General features: G+C 35.6%; 4 protein-coding genes across 4 annotated transcripts; 2 read left to right on the top strand and 2 right to left on the bottom strand.

Annotated features, from left to right (window-relative positions):
• Positions 1-138: 138 nt before the first annotated feature.
• LOC129573678 (probable RNA-binding protein 18) lies at positions 139-1,579 on the top strand. Its single transcript, XM_055454535.1, has 5 exons — positions 139-324; positions 449-513; positions 653-770; positions 876-968; positions 1,041-1,579. The coding sequence occupies exons 1-5, from the start codon at positions 298-300 to the stop codon at positions 1,347-1,349; spliced, it is 612 nt and encodes a 203-aa protein (XP_055310510.1). The 5' UTR covers positions 139-297; the 3' UTR covers positions 1,350-1,579.
• Positions 1,578-6,173, bottom strand: LOC129573676 (zinc finger protein 69 homolog). Its single transcript, XM_055454533.1, has 6 exons — positions 5,894-6,173; positions 4,754-5,466; positions 4,289-4,657; positions 3,868-4,044; positions 3,465-3,809; positions 1,578-3,387 (listed from the first exon to the last, which is right to left on the bottom strand). The coding sequence occupies exons 1-6, from the start codon at positions 6,032-6,034 to the stop codon at positions 3,345-3,347; spliced, it is 1,788 nt and encodes a 595-aa protein (XP_055310508.1). The 5' UTR covers positions 6,035-6,173; the 3' UTR covers positions 1,578-3,344.
• On the top strand, positions 2,181-3,297 carry LOC129573679 (probable 28S ribosomal protein S25, mitochondrial). The gene is made up of 4 exons (XM_055454536.1): positions 2,181-2,610; positions 2,716-2,822; positions 2,890-2,977; positions 3,079-3,297. The coding sequence occupies exons 1-4, from the start codon at positions 2,474-2,476 to the stop codon at positions 3,248-3,250; spliced, it is 504 nt and encodes a 167-aa protein (XP_055310511.1). The 5' UTR covers positions 2,181-2,473; the 3' UTR covers positions 3,251-3,297.
• Positions 6,174-6,893: 720 nt separating the features above from the next.
• On the bottom strand, positions 6,894-18,580 carry LOC129573675 (prohormone-3). The gene is made up of 7 exons (XM_055454532.1): positions 17,899-18,580; positions 15,689-15,870; positions 14,068-14,185; positions 10,849-11,038; positions 10,712-10,760; positions 10,341-10,397; positions 6,894-10,226 (listed from the first exon to the last, which is right to left on the bottom strand). Exons 2-7 carry the CDS (start codon positions 15,839-15,841, stop codon positions 10,152-10,154), a joined length of 642 nt encoding a protein of 213 aa, XP_055310507.1. The 5' UTR covers positions 15,842-15,870; positions 17,899-18,580; the 3' UTR covers positions 6,894-10,151.
• Between the last annotated feature and the right edge of the window lie 793 nt (positions 18,581-19,373).

Raw genomic sequence — 19,373 nt, 5'->3', positions numbered from 1 at the left:
TCCACTAACAATTAAATTAAATATTAAATTATTGAAAATAATGCGGTGAATAAATTTCTATCAATTTGGTTTTATTGCAGTCAATTCTGCGATGTATCGAATGAGTTTAAAGCCACTTTGACAACCATAAACTTAACATTTAAACAATGGCAATGGCTTTTGTTTTTCTCCATTTATCGACAAACACCTAAATTAGAAGCTGTGCAGCTTATGAATTCGAAGCAATTCGTTCGAAATCGAAAATTTTAGTGCATTTCCCGTGTTTTTGGCAGCTTTACTGGGAATGAAATAGAAAAAATGAGTTCAACCAGCTCAATTGGCAGTGTAAGTACTATATTTATGGGTAGAGTTTACTAAAGAAGTCAAAGCAATTGATTTCTATCCATTATCTTCAACCCAAACAACATGCCTCAGTCTTAAAATACTAAATTTGTTTTTTCATACATAGAAATCCAGTCTTGTGGAAGAACGAAGACTTTGGATCGGCAACCTTGACTCCCGTATATCCGAGTAAGTTATAACATAATTAGTTTTATGCGGCAAATGCCATCCCACCTAAACCAAATTTAGCTTGTGCGGTAGCTCTTTGTCATAATCGCAGCAGATCAATTAATTAACCGTTTCGTTTGTTTCATTTTCGGATTAATTGGTATCAACTCTTGAAAATTGTGCAAAAATGCGGTCAAATTGAAAAGTTCGACATGATCTTCCACAAGTCCGGCCCACAAGCTGGGCAAGCAAGAGGCTATGCATTCGTAACATACCATGATGTAAGTGAAACTGTTTGCCATTTTTGATGAATCACCATTCTGAATGAATTCTGAGTATTTCTCGACAAAAATCTTATTTAAATTGAAATTTCCACCATCAAATAGAACTCTGGGGCAATGATGGCTTTGAGTAAATTAAATGGCACATTGGTTGGCACCAAAAATGTCGTCGTTCGACTCGCCAAGAACATAAATTATGTAAGTTTTCTACACATGAAAAAAAACGACGAAGAAATGCTAATAAAAATTGATGACTGCTTTATGACACAGGATGAAATGGATAAGCCAAAATCAAAAGTGGAGATACCAGCATTGGCGGCGGGCACATTGAATTCGAATAAACTGAGTAAAGAATTGACAATCAAGGCGATCGAAGCTAAATTGAAAGCATTAGAAAATCAAAGTGACGACCTTGTCATCAATCAAACATCGGATAGAGAAGTGCCGCTGATTCAAAAATACCAATTTAACAAGAATGGCGACCGAGCAACTGGCACTTCAACGGGAAACAACAAAAAGTTCACCACACGACCACCCAGCGGACCGTATAATCGCAACCAACGACGTCACAAACGTTGAATCATGCAAATCAGAAACGCAAAAGTATTATTAGATTCGGCTCTACTCAACAAATCCTCACCACGACCATACCACAATACTCCTCACTAGAAATAAGCGCGTGTGCTCATGTATCTCGACAAATTTCTACAATTAGCGAATAAAAATGAAAAAAAGGGCGAAATATGACTCACACAGAGAGAAAAAAGTACTTAATGCTTAAAATAAAATAAAGAATAATTTATCATCTACATTTGATTCTAGTTTGTTTTATTGGGTTTTATTTTTAAGTGAATTTTATTATTACAACATGAACCGTTCACATCTTCCAATACGGCGCGCTCTTACACACAATGGATTTCTGGTTATGCTAAGCGAGAGAATCTATGTCTCTTCTTCGTCGAAACGTTTGCTGCTACCATAGAATGGAATATAACGGTTGGTTACTTTCCAGTCTGACATAAACAAGAAGGCCAAGGCGCCTGCTATACCGAACACTGCTGCTGATGGACCACTGAAATGACAACAACAACAACAATGATTTCATTAATTCAATTTTCAAATGTAAAATCTAAATTAAAATCATTTTAATTCATTATGTGCCCATTTGGTGAGTCCAATCAAGAGGCAATGGAAGTTGTTTCACTTTTTTTTGCTCTAAAGAAGAACACTGTGCACTTGTGTTATGTAATTTGGATTGGAACATTGACATCAACTATGTTGGCCCAAAAGTATTCCATCGGACACACGAACGTCACATGAAAAAGTGCGATATAATTTTACTTACTAGCTGCGGGCAAGGTGGATATTTCTCTTGTTAACAAATGGATTCGTCATTTTGTATTCTTTTTGGAGCTTCCTTCCGAACAGAATAAGAAAAATGCTTCGATTTATATGCTGCAATCACACTCAGTCAATGTGAAATGTCAAGTAAAATGTATTTTGACAGGTCTGATGTGAACTAAAGAAAAATAAGAGAGTCGTCACACTGTGAAGTTGTCTACAAAATGGTCTACCATCGAATCATGCCTTCTTTGATTTGACATTTTGAACACAAAAACACAACCTAAATTTTTCTTGTCCCCATAGAATTTCATTAAATCATTTGTTTAGACGAGGAACATTTTGGATAGATTCCGTGTAAAATGCCGTTTATGATAGGACCAGCGCCGATTCGGCGAACCAAACAATATTTGAGCTATGGAAAATTGTATATTAAGGATAAAATTAAAATTATGAGCATAAATTACAATGAAAAGGGAGACCATCATCAAGGTGCCCGGTAAGTTGATTTACAGTTTACGGAAAAAGTGTTTTAATCGAAAGAAAAAAAAATTATTTATTATATAAAAAAATTGCCAACCATTTCCCGTTGGTTTCGTTTCAGTGATTTTGTATTTTGGTATGTGCCACAGATTCAGTACAAAAACCCCAATGTGCAAATAGTTTCATTCAAGAATTTAACACCATCACCGTTCATCAGATGTTTTTATGGTAAGTTCAGTATCAACCGTGAATTCTCGGTTCTAATATCTAAGTTTTATATCTTCTTGTGTTGTAGAGAATGGAAAGGAGCTTATAATTGACGTGGATAGTAAGAAAAAGGAGGAAATTCTATCGCATTGCCTGCAAACGATTGGAAAATCCAGGTTGGTTCCATTCAACAATTTATTGCTATTGGAAATTTCATTGAAAATTGTTGTTTATTCAAACATTTCATGGAATCCATTCAATTTTTACTTTCTTGCAGTGAACAAATTCAGGCAGAAAAGATGGCAGCTCAAAAGAAAGAGAATCCATCAATCTTTGGCGTCGGTTGTGAGCGGGCGTGCATTTGCATGGTTCCCGGCCAATTACCATGCCCGGGTATCGTAAAATTACCTGACCACATGCGTGGCAAACTTAAATGGAATAAAGATTAGGTGTTTAACAGTGTGAAGAAGATGTAGCAAATAAATAATTCAATTCATATACGGTTTTTATTATTTGACATATATCAAAATATCACAGATCTTGTTACGATCTATCAGTCGATTTCTGTATTTGTTCCCGTAGTTTCCTGAAACAGGATCGTAAAATGTAAATTTTGAACAATTCGAACATAATCATAGAATGCAAAATATCGCAATTTATTACCGTTCCTGTTCTTCTTGCTTCAGTTTCATTGCGGCCAATTCTTGTGGATGCATGCGCTTACGGTGTGAATAGTAGTTACCACTGGATGCAAAAGATCGACTACAAAACGGACACACAAAGCGTCGGACACCAGTGTGTTGAACCTGGTGATTTTGCAGTGTATTCTTTAGTTTGAAGGCTTTTCCGCAATCGCCGCAAGCAAATGGCTTGTCGTTCGTGTGCTGCACACGCATATGGTTCCGCAAGCATTGTCGATTCACAGCCGAGTAATCACACATCGAACAGCTATATCGGATCGATGAATGTTGTACCATATGTTTGGAGAGACATAGCTTATTTTTCAACCTAATGATTGAAGAGCAATTAAAAAATATTCATTGATGAAAAAAAGCGCTGCCCTTACCATTTGCCGCATTTCGAACATTGAACCTGTCTCACTTTCGGTTCGTGCGTGGTTAGATGATACGATAGATTGCTGCGACATGCAAACCGTTTGCCACATATATTACACGTATAATCTTGACCGTGTTGCATGTGAGTGACATTAATATGCGTGGTAAGACGACCGGCTGAAACGAACCTATTTGTCGAAGGACAATCAATTTGTGAAATTAGAATTTTTATAGTAAACTTGTCGGTGACAAATTTGAAATTGGGATTTATCTAGGGAATTTGGAACAACGAAGAAAAAAAATAGCACCCTATGGAGAAAAGGTGCGTGCCTCAAAACGTTTGTTTCAAGATTATCTTGGCTATGTTATCATTTTGATTCTCATGCACTCAAAAATTGCGCTTTGTCTATCGTACATCATAATCCCACTTACACTTTGCCACACTCATCGCAGACATGAGCTGCGCGCTGACTCTCTGGCTGATGTGAAATTGCATGAGCCACCAATGCGCTGCTATAGCTAAACCGTCGTGGGCATTGTGAGCATGCCAGTGGTCGTTGAGATTCCGGAAGATGGTTCTGCATGTGATACTGCAGAATTTTCGGGCACGTAAGCATCTTATTACATTCCGGACACTTGAAGGCATCCGGCTGTAAATGACGAGCCATATGCAAGGCCATTGCCCTTGGTTTTATCAGTTTCATACTGCAACACACCACATATCCCTTGATCTGATGTACGTCGACATAGTGTTGACATAAATCGGAAAGATTTTGAAACACCGTACGTTCTTCGTTGTCGCTGAAAAATTGAATTAGATAGAAAGTTAGTTTGAATTATTTTTAAAGCAGGCACATTTCCTACGAAGCAGAGCAAATATAGGGATTCCCAACGTACCATTGGTCGCATTCGAGTCGATAAAATTTTGAAATCATATTCAAAAGGTCACGTCCTTTGTATAACAATTTTGAATCTTCAATGAGTTTGGGAAAGTCTTTGAATTTTTCATGATCCACATCATCGATCGTTGCTGTTGCATTTTCATCGACCACATGCTCGTCATTATCCTCATTGTATTCGTTGTCACTGTCGGCTGTGATCTCATCCAGTTCGTCTAATTCACGTTCAATGCTAATCGAATTGATTTGCATCGGACATTCATCTAAAATTTGTACTGTTGACGAAGTTTTGGCATAAACATTTTGCTTTGATGAAAGCACCGATGTGTAGATTTCGCTACTCTCCTCCATAACTTCGTAATGAGTGGACGAGAGATCAGTCTCATGTGCATTGTCGTCTTTTATCAATTTCGATATAATAATATCGTTTTCGTTTGCATCTTCAACTCTTGTATTTAGTACATGCTCAGACGATGTCGATGTCTGCAGAGTAATTATAAACGTCCCATTGGTTTTTGATACAATTGCCGGCGACAGTTGAATCAAGTTCGTTGGCGTGGTGATAATTTGTGTTTCATTCGATGAAGGCTTCAATTTTGAACAAATCAACTCCTGGTGGTGCGTTACTTCTTGACAGAATTGATCGAAAACTTCAATCCGATTGATACACTGCTGACAAATCGTTCTTGGAAGTGAATCATCGTCGTTTATCTAAACATAATGTTAATAATTCAAATCACAAAAGAAATTTTTTTTTACTTTAAAATCAACTATTGAAATGCCTCGGGGTATTTTTTGAATCAAAAGATTTGAAAAAAGAAGAAAAGAATATTAACCCGTGCGGAAAATTTTTCGATTAATTTGGGACATTTTAACTGACTAAAAGTGATTGTCTCGAACAAAATAAGCAACTGCAGTTAACTTTAATCACAAATCACTCTTAGTCAAAATGTTCCAAATTAGTCGACTGACTGAAAGAATAACTAAACGTGATTGTCTCCATACAAAACGCATAATTTCAATCAACTTAGCCAGTTTTAGTTGTGTATCACTACATACAGCTACATACAACTGAGTGACTGTTAGTCATTTTATTTGCACATGGGAAGTCTTCTTGCAAATAATAGAATCTGTTTACCTCAATGTACAAATATTTCCGGATTTTGTTACGAATGGTCAGATTCGACTGGTCGTTGCCAATGTCACTGCAGTCTTGTGAATAATTCAAACACAATCGACACATACACAGAATGGGCACTGTTTCTCCGTCCACTTGCATCTTTGAATTAATTTTTCAAACACTAAAAACTAAATCCTTAAACATTTTCAGGAGTTTGAAAGTAAATAAACAAATCAGTGGAATGACAACTGCTTGTGTACTGTCACACTACAAACACATTCAAATCAATGCTATTCACACTAATACATACATGTGTCGTATATATGTATCTCACCATACCAATGTTAGCTATTGAATGTGTTAGCTATTTATGGTGAATACACTCATCTGAAGAAAGAAAGCAAAACCAAGAGAAAAACGTTTCGAAAAAAATTCAAAAGATTCAAACAGCTGTTTGAACAGACGAGCAACAGCCAGAGGGAATAAGAAGAAATGGCAAGAATTTTGTAATTTTACGTGAAATTCATTCCCCGTGGATAGCTCATGTTATTGATACTTAGCAATAAATAAAAAATACTTGGTCCATTTCTCCGAACTGAACGTTCAAAAAGGATCTAATTCTTTCAAATATACTCTTATTTCATCGTCATGGTGAACCAGGAACGAAAAAGTTTTTCGATAAATAAAGAAGCTGTCACAGCTGATTAAATAATAAAATTCATGCCGAGGAATCTACGACACTAAGACTCATAAAAAGAAAGCTTCCAGTGTTTATTTTGGGAAATTGGGTCTGACCTTTTAACTCTTGCCTACGTGGACAGACCGACTGAAATGAAGTTTTATGTTGTAAATGCAATAAAAGTCGGATGTGCCGAGAGAAAAAAACCAATGGAGGAGAACACGTCCAAGGTCGAATTCCCGTTAGGATGAGCGAATGGGGGCGTGTGTGCTCAGCACACTGTGTGCTGTCAAGGATAGCAATAAAATCAAGAGTAAATGAATTTAGGCTTTTTTCTCTTATTGTTTCAAAACAATATATTTTTTTATTTATGAATAAATTTTTACAATATTAACACCAAGAAATTTTTTTGTCTTTTTTTATAGAATTGTTTTTTTTTTGTTGTTTGTTTAAGATTTCAATAGTTTTTTTTTTAATGTTTTGTATGTTATGTTTATCCATTTAATAGTGACCAAAAAATAAATAAATAATGAAAATGGTTATTGATTAGTTTCGCTTTGAATTGTGCATATTTTGAGACAGAAAAGAAAATGTTGTGTGTAAATGTTCGCAGCTATTGTTGATTTGAGTATATATTTTGTTAAGATACAAGCGTATATTTCGCTTTTTCTTTGTATTTTTTCTATTGAAAAGCGTACAAAAATATTCTGTTTTTTTTTCATATTTCGAAAATAGTTTATTGTTTATAACCATTTGTTTTATTAGTATTTAGTTTGGTTCAAAAATGTAATAGATTTAGAAGATGCGCGTCAAAAACAAATTGATTGTTTTTGCTGTTAGCATGTTAAACCAAAGAGAAAAAAATCTATGTGTTTCTCTGCAATATATAGTTGAAAAATATGATCGTTTCCAGCTTAAAACTAACAACAACACTTAATTGATTTTCATGCTTGCATTTTTATTTAATATTAAGAAGAAAATAAAGTATTTTTTTTATCTTTTTTTTTCTTTTTTGTGTTTTCTTTTTTCAATTTAATGCCAATGTGAAAATACATACCAGGCCTTTCACAGTTAATTAGATTTATATTCGTGTGTATCCATTGCGCATTAAATTACGTTGCATAACGTTTATTTTTTTTGTTTCAATTCATATTTTATTTAGAAAAAAACACCATTTTATTAATAAATAAGAGAAAACGGCTACTGAGAAGTGAACAGTGTTTGGGTATGATATCGATGAGCGATTTCGGCGGTCCTGTGTCGACAATGCCATATTGACGCGTGACAATATCCCTTGCTCAACATTTAACAAATGTTATGCGGTAATTGTTGGAGCGAATAAAATATGTGTTTTTTTTCTCTTTCTTTCATAACATTCACGAACCGCCACATTTTGATTGCTCTATCAAATCATAATCTGTTGCTTCGTTCAATAGCCGTTTTCTTGTCTCTCTCTTTGTTCTTTAAACATTTATTTACATGAATATAAATTTCTGAAATTATTCTCGTATAACACGGGGGAAAGAGGGAAGGGTGGAAAATCCACAGACTATTTGATACATAAAATCTCTGTGTCAGTTGCAAATGCAAAATGGGATATTATATTGTTAACAAAGTAAATAGAGGTTTAGAAGTATATGAATATTCTTATTTAATCCTACGAGGGAAGGGGGGGGGGTTGAAACAAAGGGACAAAAAATTTACATTGAAAATAATATGTTGATTTTTGTTTTTATTCTCATTTGAAAATAGTAAATTAAGTGAATTTTCGCTGCGTTTGTCAAGCACATCATTTTTACGTGAAAAAAATGCTTTTCATTTTATTTTTTGCATCGTTTAACAAACCCGAAATGAAAGTGCATTCAAAACTGTGTCTCAAAATGTAAGGGTTGCTGCTGGTTACAGTTTGAGACAAAGTAAATATATATATTCAATGCATCGCGTTTTTGTCACTCTCTCTCTCTTTTCATAAAACAAAAAAAAATTAGATTTTTTTTATTCACAACGATCCCCGTTCACCACATGAAAAATAGGTATGGCTTCAAACTGAAATCGTCTAAACCGTTTTGCTAACGATGCAATCGATATGGTCAACAAACGCAGTGCCGAAAATTGAATAATCGACATGTGCCTTGGAAACTACATTGTATATCGATTACTTGATCGAAAGTCGCATTGTCTTTGTTGTTTGTTTGTTTTTACATTTTTTTTGGGCGTAAAATTGAATTAGTTGCGAATTCGAGTCTTCTTTGTTTGTGTGCTTTATATTATCGTTTCGAGTTCATTTGATTTGATCTTTTTTGTTGTTTGTTTGTTTTTGTCTTAAAAGTTAATCTAGAATTGCAATATTTACTTGTTGAGGGTCTTGTGAAAAACCGAAGAACATAAACACATCAGAAACGAAAGACGACAAATCAGAAAATTAGACATTAGTTGGAAATAAAATATGGACATGAAAATAGGAACTAATGCTTAAATACACGAATATATGCTTATTCATAAGACAGTCCCGAGCCTAAATTCCTCTTAATGTGGATGGTGGTGACATGCAAATAAATCAAATTTGTGATGGTGCTTTGCATTGGGAATCTAATTTGATTTTGGTGTCGGTGGTGTTTGTTGATGTTGTGAAGTGGGGACTCTCAGATCTTGAATGTGTCTATAATTTTTGTGGTTTAGCTTGAATTTAATATTAATTTGCCAAGCAAAATGCATGATTTTTTCTTTTATTCTACGTAAACTACAATGACATCATTTTTTTGGGGTGTTTTTTGTGTTTTTTACGTATGTTTTTAATTTTGCATTATTGACCAAACGCTTTGGAATAAATAAGGACATAAATGATATGTACCGGTTGTTTATAATTTATTTTTCTTCATTATTTTTTGTTTTCATAAGTTCAAAAGTCATCTTCGATCTTTATGTTGTTTTTTTCTTTCTCTTCTCGAGTAAAAATCTTATATGCTCATTTTGCTTACTCTATAGACTTAAGCGCTGATTATTCAACACATACAGAACTGACTCAATATCAATGTTTTCGTGCTGAAAAATCACTATTCAATTACAACCTACGTTGATAAATTGAGTTTCTCGCTCTCTCTCTCTCTCTCTTGTGTCTCTCATTTTTTCACTCTGTTTTTTTTTCATCTTTACATTACTTCTCATCTCCACTTTTACTCGAATATAAGCTTTGAAAGCATTGCTGTCCATCTTTCATAATTTTCATTATATATCCTTTGCTTAGAAATATTAATGTTTTAATTCACTTTAGTGTACGGCTTTGACTCTTAGGAGGATGCTGATAATCTTCGAAAAACGCACCGTCTCCATCCACTGATATGTTTTTTATAGGCTTTTTTACTTTTAGTAGTATTTTGGTAGTGTTTTTTTGATATGTTTAGTTGTTTTTTTTTTGGTTTTCATTTTTCGTCTTCATGATTTATGTGTGTGTTTTTTGTCTGTAGATTTTGTGTTGTGTGAAATAAATGCATTTTCTTTGTTTTTTTGATAAATCGGACGACATAGAAACGGAAACTTGCTTGTTTTTCTGCTGTTATTTAGCTTGGGTATACTGTTCGTCCGTGTGTTTTCATCATCTTACTTCAGTACATGCTTGAAGGCGGATGTAATTCGCTTCTCTCCCGCTGTGTGCTGAACATCGTGCTGTTTTATCTGAATCGCAATAAAATGACACACACACACAAAATGTTACGTCAGTGATTCTAAGTGTTTTCAGCGAAACTATTTTTAGTAACACATCAACACCATCTTCATCATCACACGTACCTGATCGACTTGCACGGTGCCCAGACAAGTTAGAGGGTCGGTGAAGTATAAGCATGCCTGTGGAAAATGAAGCAAATGCAAACAATATTCGTTAGAAAAAAAAAGCGGAAATAAAATCAACACATTTTAATTATGATTCGTCACCGTCCATTCGTCGATACACGACACCATTTTAAATTATCACATAAATTGTAACACATTCGGTTTACTCGATAGCTCAATTCGAATTTAATTATTGTTTTTTTTTTAAATAGTAAAAGGGCAAAAATAACAACAATAACAAGATTATACCCACACAAAAAATAATCCGGAAAAATATGAATGTCGATAGTCGATTAAAAATTGAACAATCAACATGAGCAATTAATTACCTTGCGTGGGGTTTGACGATGACGTCGCTGAAGCTGACAACACAATCCCCTGAGAAATTGATCGAAATTGAAATGAATGAGTATTTTCTATTAGAAGACACATTGTATTTTCTCTCATTAAAAAATCACACACATACCGGGTAATATCACAATCGCTGGACGTGAGACAATCTTCGGCGTATTGTTTAGCAACAGCCATTGGTGCACGACATACACTTGCTCCGCTTACAGCTGAAAGATCGCAAATCAAGCCCGATTCACAATCAGCATCACGACGACACAGTTCACCCAACTTTCGTCCATAAGCGAATAGACAATTGCCCATTACTGCAGATTCAATGAAATTTTAGGAAGAAAAAAAAAATAAAATGTATGAAATCAACTCTCACTTCAATCTTCCGGAATTATTTTCCTTCGTCATCATTACCATCGCCAAACAACACATAGAAAAGAAAATCAAGCCTAAACATGCAGACTTTTTTCTATCCTTTTTTCCTTGAATCATTTTTTCCGCCTTCATTACATCGGATTAGAAACGGAAGGAAAGTGTCAAGTCATCAAACGAAAAACTAAATCAAAACACTTTTCTTCCACCAATAACTAATTTGCACATCATTAACTGATTCCAGGAAGAAGTGAATATATAAAAGTTCTAGCAGTGCCACCATGACTGCCATATATTTGTATACCAATTCATATTGATTATTTTCAAGCGTTCTTTTGTTGTTGTTCGGGTAATACTCATGAATTTGCGTCACTGACACATCAAACGTTGATGGGCCATGCTAGAAAAGGATATCATTTTTTGTGGTTCGAAATGGGAATAATTTTTTGGTATTACTTTCAGAACTTGTAGATTATCTGAATAATACAGCAAGTGGATAGCCAAACACCTGGAGGTGTATTGTAATAACTCACAGATAATTGGATGCAACTGTTCATCATTTCTCAAACCAAGCGGCCGTAATTGTGTCTGACATTCGCTAGATTTGGTATGCTTATTACATGCCACTCGAAAGCAAAGGGAAAAAAATGGTATGAATAACGTAACTTTCGTATTTTGGCGCAATCTGGATGTCAAAATGGGCCGAATTTGATCTCATTTTGTAACAGAAGAGAATGAAAAGGAAATTTGTGGGAGTTTTGTAAGCCCGCAGCATTTTGTATATGTTCTCATCATGAGTTAATTACACGGTTGGCAAAAACCGAGGGTTTCCCATTGAAGTTTCACATTCCGTTTAGGGTGTTAGTCTAACACGGTTCAAGCTGAGTGGTTTTTTGAATAGCAAAGCACACACACTTCATTTCTAGATCTGTTGATATCTCCCGCAAACGAAATTTGCGGCAAATTTGCATGAATATTTGTTCTATTCATATTTGGCGTTGACTTTTCGACAATGTTCGGCATGATATTTCAATTCAAATTTTATTGAGAAATCCTTCGTTTTTCTTTCAAATCTAACGTTTTGCTTCCAGATGTGGTGCTGAAAACAATGTTTTGATATCAAGAAATATATCCTCGCAAGTGTACGTTTTGGTATTCGGAAAACGACTCAAAACGCTCCACTCTATCGGGCGAATATGTGTGTGTGTGTGTGTGGGAATTTGAGGCGAAACAGGAGTGCTACACCAGACATAGACAAAGGACTCAACCATATCTCTCTCTCTCTCTTCGTACAGATCCAGTTCAAAACCGCAACAGTGTCCGATTGCTAATTACCGAAGCTTCAAATTACTTTGGTTTGCATTGCATTGCATTGCATTGTTACAAATTTGTATGCATATATTTGTATTGAAACACCCAATCTTCACACCATAGCCAAAGCTGTGAAAAATACTTAGTACTTTTACTTATACTTTTAATTAATTACATGAGAGTGATAGAGCAAGCTTTTGAAGCTGAATGAATGTTGGAAAGTTTTCCGCATATAATAATTACTTGCCATATTTTCAGTGTAATTAAAATGGTATAGCAAAAACGATATGTGCCCGAGTGGTGCACGCATTCATTCACCTGTAAAAGATATGATGTTTTGATTACAATTGCGGGGTAAAATCAAACGTTTTTCCAAGTAAAACCACAAAATGAGGTCGTAAGATTGAAATCGAATTTGTTAAGATAAGAAGTGGCTGCCGTGAGGCGTTGGTGTTGATGACGATATGGCGGCGTCGGCCAGTAAAATGTGGCGTGATAAAAGAGGTTGCCTTATACGCAACAATTTCCATCATTAATCACCTTCAAATCACTCTGACACTCACCCTGCTGATACACTCTCAAAGTATTTGCTGAACATTCACACACACAAAAGCAAATAACGATACGCGCAACAATTTCGTCAAAACATCTTAATTTGATTTGGCATTTGTTGTTACTTTGTGTTTGCAATTTGCTCCCAATTATTCATTCGATCCGGTAAAAATGATGGTTGCAAACACCCAGTCGCAGATGAAGTAAAAATAGCAGAAATATGAAAAAAACAAAGTTGCTTTTTTTTCTTTAATTTTCACTGTAACATCTCGGTCGCTGCCGTCTGGAAGGGAAAGAGAAGAGAGAGAGAGGGGGGAGAGAGGGAGGGAAAAAGAGACCGAACTGAAAGTGAGAAACTTTCTTAATTTTCACGTCGAAAAGGCGTGCGAGGAAACCAAATCTCGCTCGAAGCGATTGAAAGTTAAGCTTTCCAAATCATTCAACGGAATGATTGATTTCGGCGAATTGAGAGCATTTACCGGTTGCATGAAATAAATATATTGGATATTACTGAAGCCTAAAACTTCATCGTCTTTGTGATATCGGTTCATTCAGTCGGAATGACAGAATTTCGATTAATGAAGGACAGCAGTAGTGACGATGACAACGATAAGCCTACGAGAGCTCAAGCCATCGCACGAAAAGTACGCACAAAGGCGAACACGAACGATTGATTTGTCACTCAATTTCGGTTTATTTGTACGCCAACATACATTGAAACAAATTTCTTTTCTCTTCTTCGTTGCCATTCAACTTCGGGAGGAGGGGAGGGGAGCGAAACATCCAAATAAACACATGTCCTTTTCGATATGGATAATCAGCAAACTTCACTTCATGCTATTCTCGTTGTAAGTAAGGTAACTTCTTTTCTTCTTCTTTTTTTTCATTCATGTTGTTTTCAACTCAATTATTATTTATTTCGACTTTGTTTTTATTGTTGCAAGTCTATGTTGAAATCCGAAAATAATCTCTTTTATTAGAGTCAGATACAATGTTCAAGGATTACGAATTCACTTTGTTTTCTTTTCTTTTCCTTCTTTTCTATCTCATACAAATATTCTTGAATGAAACAGAACGAAAAAAAAAACAAATAAAGAAGTGCTCTTACCTCCATCAACATCAACGCATACACTGCCTGGACAGCAATGCTCGTTGGCTGTGCATCGTTTCCCATAGCATAATTCGTCATCCAGAGCTAGCTCGTTTTCTTCGGCGAAATTCTCACTCTACAGCAATGGAACAACCAAGGAAAAGAAGAAACATTTAATCAAATGACATGGAATGGAAATGAAATTAAAATGAAATTTTATTACAAACCAAAATGAATGAGAAAAACAAAACCGAATATGGTGAAATTGAAGCAAAAGCTTCTGTAGTCGTTGGGAAAATCCAAAGAAAAATGATTGATTTGTTAGGTTGACGCTTTCGCCCCGTTTTGGGACCATCATGCTTCGTTACATTGTTGTGTGCACTTTTTTCATTAGTTGGTTTCTTCATCGTGTGAAGGGAATACATTTATTATATATATCTTCATTACATCAGCTCATCGACACCTTATAACTTATCAAAAGCACTTTTCTCCTGTGCAACGTTGCCCAGAACCGAATCTCATTTTTAATTGAAAAATTTATCTAATAGCTATTGAAATGTTTATTAGGTTAAAAGCGAGCGTCTAATGTGAATTTACAATTTGGCGAAATACGTTAATGACTTCACCAGGTGCTTTCCAGTCGTTTGGTGAATTTTTATAGTAAATGGTAGCACCTCGTTCGGAATGAACAGACAATCCATTTACCAAAGTACACCGCATTCAATGTACGTGTGCGTGCGTATGTGCTCTTTCTATGATTGCGGTAAACAAAGCCATAACAAAGTAAAACAATTGCAATTTACCAAAGAACTCAACGAAATGGATTTTTGGAGTTAAAATTAAACCTATCCATTCTTAAGTTGGATCAATGTTCTGAATTGTATTTCATAATACGCGAAGAATTCACATACCTACACACACATACACGGATGAAGAGAGAGAGAGAGAGAGAGAATTTTGTCTGCGCTCTTATGTTTTAAATTGTATGTATGATTCATTCACTTTCAATTGAGATGGAAAATGAGCTATTTTTCAGGAGTTGATTTCGTTAAATGTTATTTGGGGGGACGATTTCTGTTAACAACGCAATTGCTTGAGGCTGCTTCAGGCATAAGGGACATCAAGGGTGTAACAATTACAATTTATATTATTTTTGGTATTTTGTCTCATATTAGGGTAAGAACAGAAAGAGAAAAAAATCTAATGCCACTTTGTGGTACGTTGACGGCAGGTCCCTTTCGGTTCAACAACAACAGCAACGACAGCCACAAAAAAGCACAAAGCAGAAGAAAGAAATTAGTCCCTTGATTCCAACTAGACACATTTGTATTGAATTATTTATCGCTTAATGCGGGCATTTTTCGTTTTTTCCTTCTTTCGTCGTCGTTGTAAACTCTAGCTCATAAATTTTTTTGTAATACTGAAATTGTGATGAGCTGAACGAGCGAGTCCCAACCAAAAACCAGCAAACAAATAGAAAAGGATAACAAAACATAAAAGTAAACATAGTTGATTTTCATCTTTCGAATTATCGAATTTGTGAATGCATAAAATATGACATAAAATAAATGTGGTGGAAAATGGGGGGGGGGGGGGGGGGGAGCGAGTAAATGAAATGAGATTTTTATGATATATGTACCTCTTGGTAAATACGATGCGGTGCTCCATAGCCCATGTTTTGTAGCATCTCGGGTGAGAATCGATTATTGTAAATACCGCCCCATGCATTCACTGAATTCCCGATGAAAAGAAATGAGGTGCCTAACACCATCAATACAACGGTCGACTTCATGTTCGATGCTCGCTATTCGGAAGTTGAAGCTATACGAAAAAGGAAGACAGAGGAAAAAAACACATTAAAAATGATAAGCAAAAACTCCATTCGATAGAAAATAATATAAAAATAAAAACGAAAGTGGTAAACATTATTTTTATTTTCTATATTGACTTATTCCGACCACATCGAATGCAATCAAAACGAACCGCAACCAATGAATACGTCCAAAAAGTGTTGCAGCAAATTTTTCAATGACAAATGAATTCAAACGCTTCATACCTGAAGCAATTCTCTAAATATACGAAAAACTATATGCAACTAAATCCATTAGAAAATTAATGTGAAGAACGGATACCATTGTCGTCATCATCAATCTGCGTTTTTGTTGTTGTTGACATGAACTCAATTGATGTGAAAGTAATGAAAATTAATTTCCTGGAAAATATGTGTGGCGTTTCATCAATCTCTCTTTCTCTGAAACTCTCGCTCTCTTTCTCGCTCCCTCACTTGCTCAATTCCGGCAGGTTGACGTTGAATGATAGGAAGCACGCTCGTTGTGATTTTTGTGTTGTTTGCAATTGGATAGGCAGGTATATGAGGAGAAGGAACGAGAACAGATCGAATACCCTATGATTTTCGTTGCCACTGTTATTAGCATTGTGTTGTGATTTCACAAAACAGTGGAAATGCCTTTGATTTTCGACTATTGAAGTATTCAATTGAAGTATCAGAAATCAGTTTGTTCTTGCATCTCAATTGAAGGCTTCCGTTTCAGCAGCAACACGACATACGGTGAGTGTGTATCAACAGGTTTGAATGATATGGATTCAATCGATTTCACGTCTACCGCACTTGGTTGACATTCAAAGTACACACGCAAATGTGTTCGTAATACCCCGAATTGCGGATTGGTAAATTTTTTCTGCTACATTTTATTACATCAGTTTCATTTGAATGACACAATTAAAAAATCAAGGCTTCCCATATAAAAATATTAAATTTTGGTGTAGTAGTGTTGGGTTTTGATACAACGGAAAAATGTTGTAATTGAAATATGAAATTGAAATGAGAGTGCGAAAGAGCAAAAAAAAAACAACACGCTGGGAAACAATAACAGTAATTGCCATCACTATCCACGGCTCAACTCGAACGGAAAAGGGCGAAAGAAATGAACGAAGAATAAAAACAACACCACGCAAACACACACACCGAGACACAACCCATACACGGAGAATGGCATTTCATTGGCTTGCATGCATAGTGCATATACGGTTTGACGTAAATTCTCCAACGTGCACATTAAATTCGAAAATAAAAATCGATACTGAACGAACGTTGTTCTTTTTCTTGAATGTGTTTCTTTTTTCTTTTTTTTCTTTCGGCTAGTGGCTGGTGTGTGTTCTTTTTTGTGTATTCAGATGATGATGCTGTTGATTCCAAACAGAATCGAAATGTTGCGCTTGCTGTTGCGTGAATGTGCTTAGGTTTTTCTGTGTTCGCCAAACACTTTTTCCTGTACATTTATATATGTTCATATATTGTTGTGTTACATGGAGCGAGCAAGAGGGAGCTTTTTCGTTTTGCAACGTTGGAATCATGCACATATTTCCAAGAACTTTATGGTTCCTTTATTAATCCCTACAGTTCAATTTTTTTGTCAAGTAATTGGTGTTTCGCTTATAGAATGAAAATAAAAAAAACGACAACATTTGCATTGAAATCGAGCTTTTTTCTTCGTGCGGTGTACGCTATCGAACATGTTGTTTTTCATCCATTTCCGTTGGTTGCGGGAAAAAGCATTGATTCTTTGTTTAGCTAATTTTTGCTTTCGATTTTATTGTGAGAGACTACGATTGTTATTGTTAGGCCAGTCCATCGTGGTTTCGTCCTCATTATCGTCGTCGTCATCGTCGTCGTCAATTGGTATTGGTTTGAATTTTGCGTCAAACTTGTTTACTCCAAATGGTTCATACTTTTTTTATGACTCGAAACCATTGACGAAAAAAGGGATAGTTTGGCTTGTTTAAATAATGCAAAGAACGCTTATAGAAAAACCAAGTTTCAACACTTACCACAAGTTGGAAATGTTGGAAATATCTTTGATTACCGTATTCAATGGATTTGATAGACCGAACGAATGAACGGATAACAAAAGTTGAATTGACACCCGTACAATTGCCAAGTGCCGAGAACTATCACACTTCAAAACTTTGAGTTTATTGAATTTAATTGAAATCTCTTTCACAATTTTATTCCTATTTTCGTTTTGTTTTGTCGACAATTTAATGCCTACTTAGATTAGATTCACTTATTAATTGGAAGCAAAGCTTTTTCGCTACGAATTTGATCCTCAAACTAATTTTTGATACTATTTACTTCACTTTTGTATTATTCTGTCACGTTGCACATGCTTTGAATTTGTAGCGAATGGCAATTTTGTGCAATATATTTTTTGTTATCCAAAGCAGGGTTTCCCGTTTCAAACTGTAAATGACAGTAAAAATGCTACAATGTGTGCTGGCTACTTTTTTTTCTTCCCTTCAATGACAAGCGAAATGGGTTCGTTTTTCTCCGTATTCGCGTTTTGTTCGCTTCTTCTTCTTCTTTTATTTTATTTCGGTAATGTTTTTGGTTTCGATTGACGTACACGCCTGTCAAGCGCTACAAATTCGAACCATTTAGAGTGAAGCTCAGCGATGTTCTGGTGGAAAATTGAACTCAAATCCACTGCCAAACCATACACACAGTACACATTCTCACTCTCACTCATACACAACGTGCACGCATATCATTGAACCTTAACCGTTGCGCCATCCATGCTGAATAACAGCCTAGCAGCGTCACAAAGTCGTTCATGGCGGCAAAGCAACGACAACATAAACGGACGACAACGGCGACCATTTCATCCTATTTTTTTTCGTTTTATTTTCCTGTTTCGCTACTTTTTTATTTGTTGCCATTGTTCGGTGTGCGATTCGGGTTGAAGTTATTACGTAAATGGTGAATTGTCATACACACCATTATCAGAGGCGTCATGTGCATGCGCAAAACACGTCACATTGAAAATTTTGTTGTGCTTTACCGTTTCAACAGCAGCAAACGGCAACGATGAGTGGATGTTATGCCGTCGCAAAAGCGGACATTCCTGAAAGCTATCCTGATTGCCGTGCCATTTACGACGACAATAACGACGACGACGAGGACTACGACTACGGCAGTGGTGGTAGCGACAATAAAATATATAATATGTATTCTAAAATCGGGCGCCTACGTACCGTTTTTCGACATCCTAATGCTTTCGCTTCATACAGAATCGCATTACACATTCAATCTCGAATTTTCCCAAATAGAATTACGAATGAATATTTACGAGAACGAGAGAAGGGGAGAGATGGAGAGAGGAGAGGATGTTACAGAAAGGCAGATGGCAAGAGATATTCGGTAGCGGACGAAAAAATTTTTGCCAAATATCCTTCCATTCGATGTAAGCATGTTTGCGATCGAGTGACGTGCAAATGTGAAAACACACGTATACATTATTTACATT

This window comes from Sitodiplosis mosellana, unplaced genomic scaffold (assembly GCF_009176505.1).
Source record: "Sitodiplosis mosellana isolate CC-2019 unplaced genomic scaffold, AAFC_SMos_1.0 Smas_scaffold_6102, whole genome shotgun sequence".
NCBI classification, from domain to species: domain Eukaryota; kingdom Metazoa; phylum Arthropoda; class Insecta; order Diptera; family Cecidomyiidae; genus Sitodiplosis; species Sitodiplosis mosellana.
This window is presented reverse-complemented; position numbering and strand designations above follow the sequence as displayed.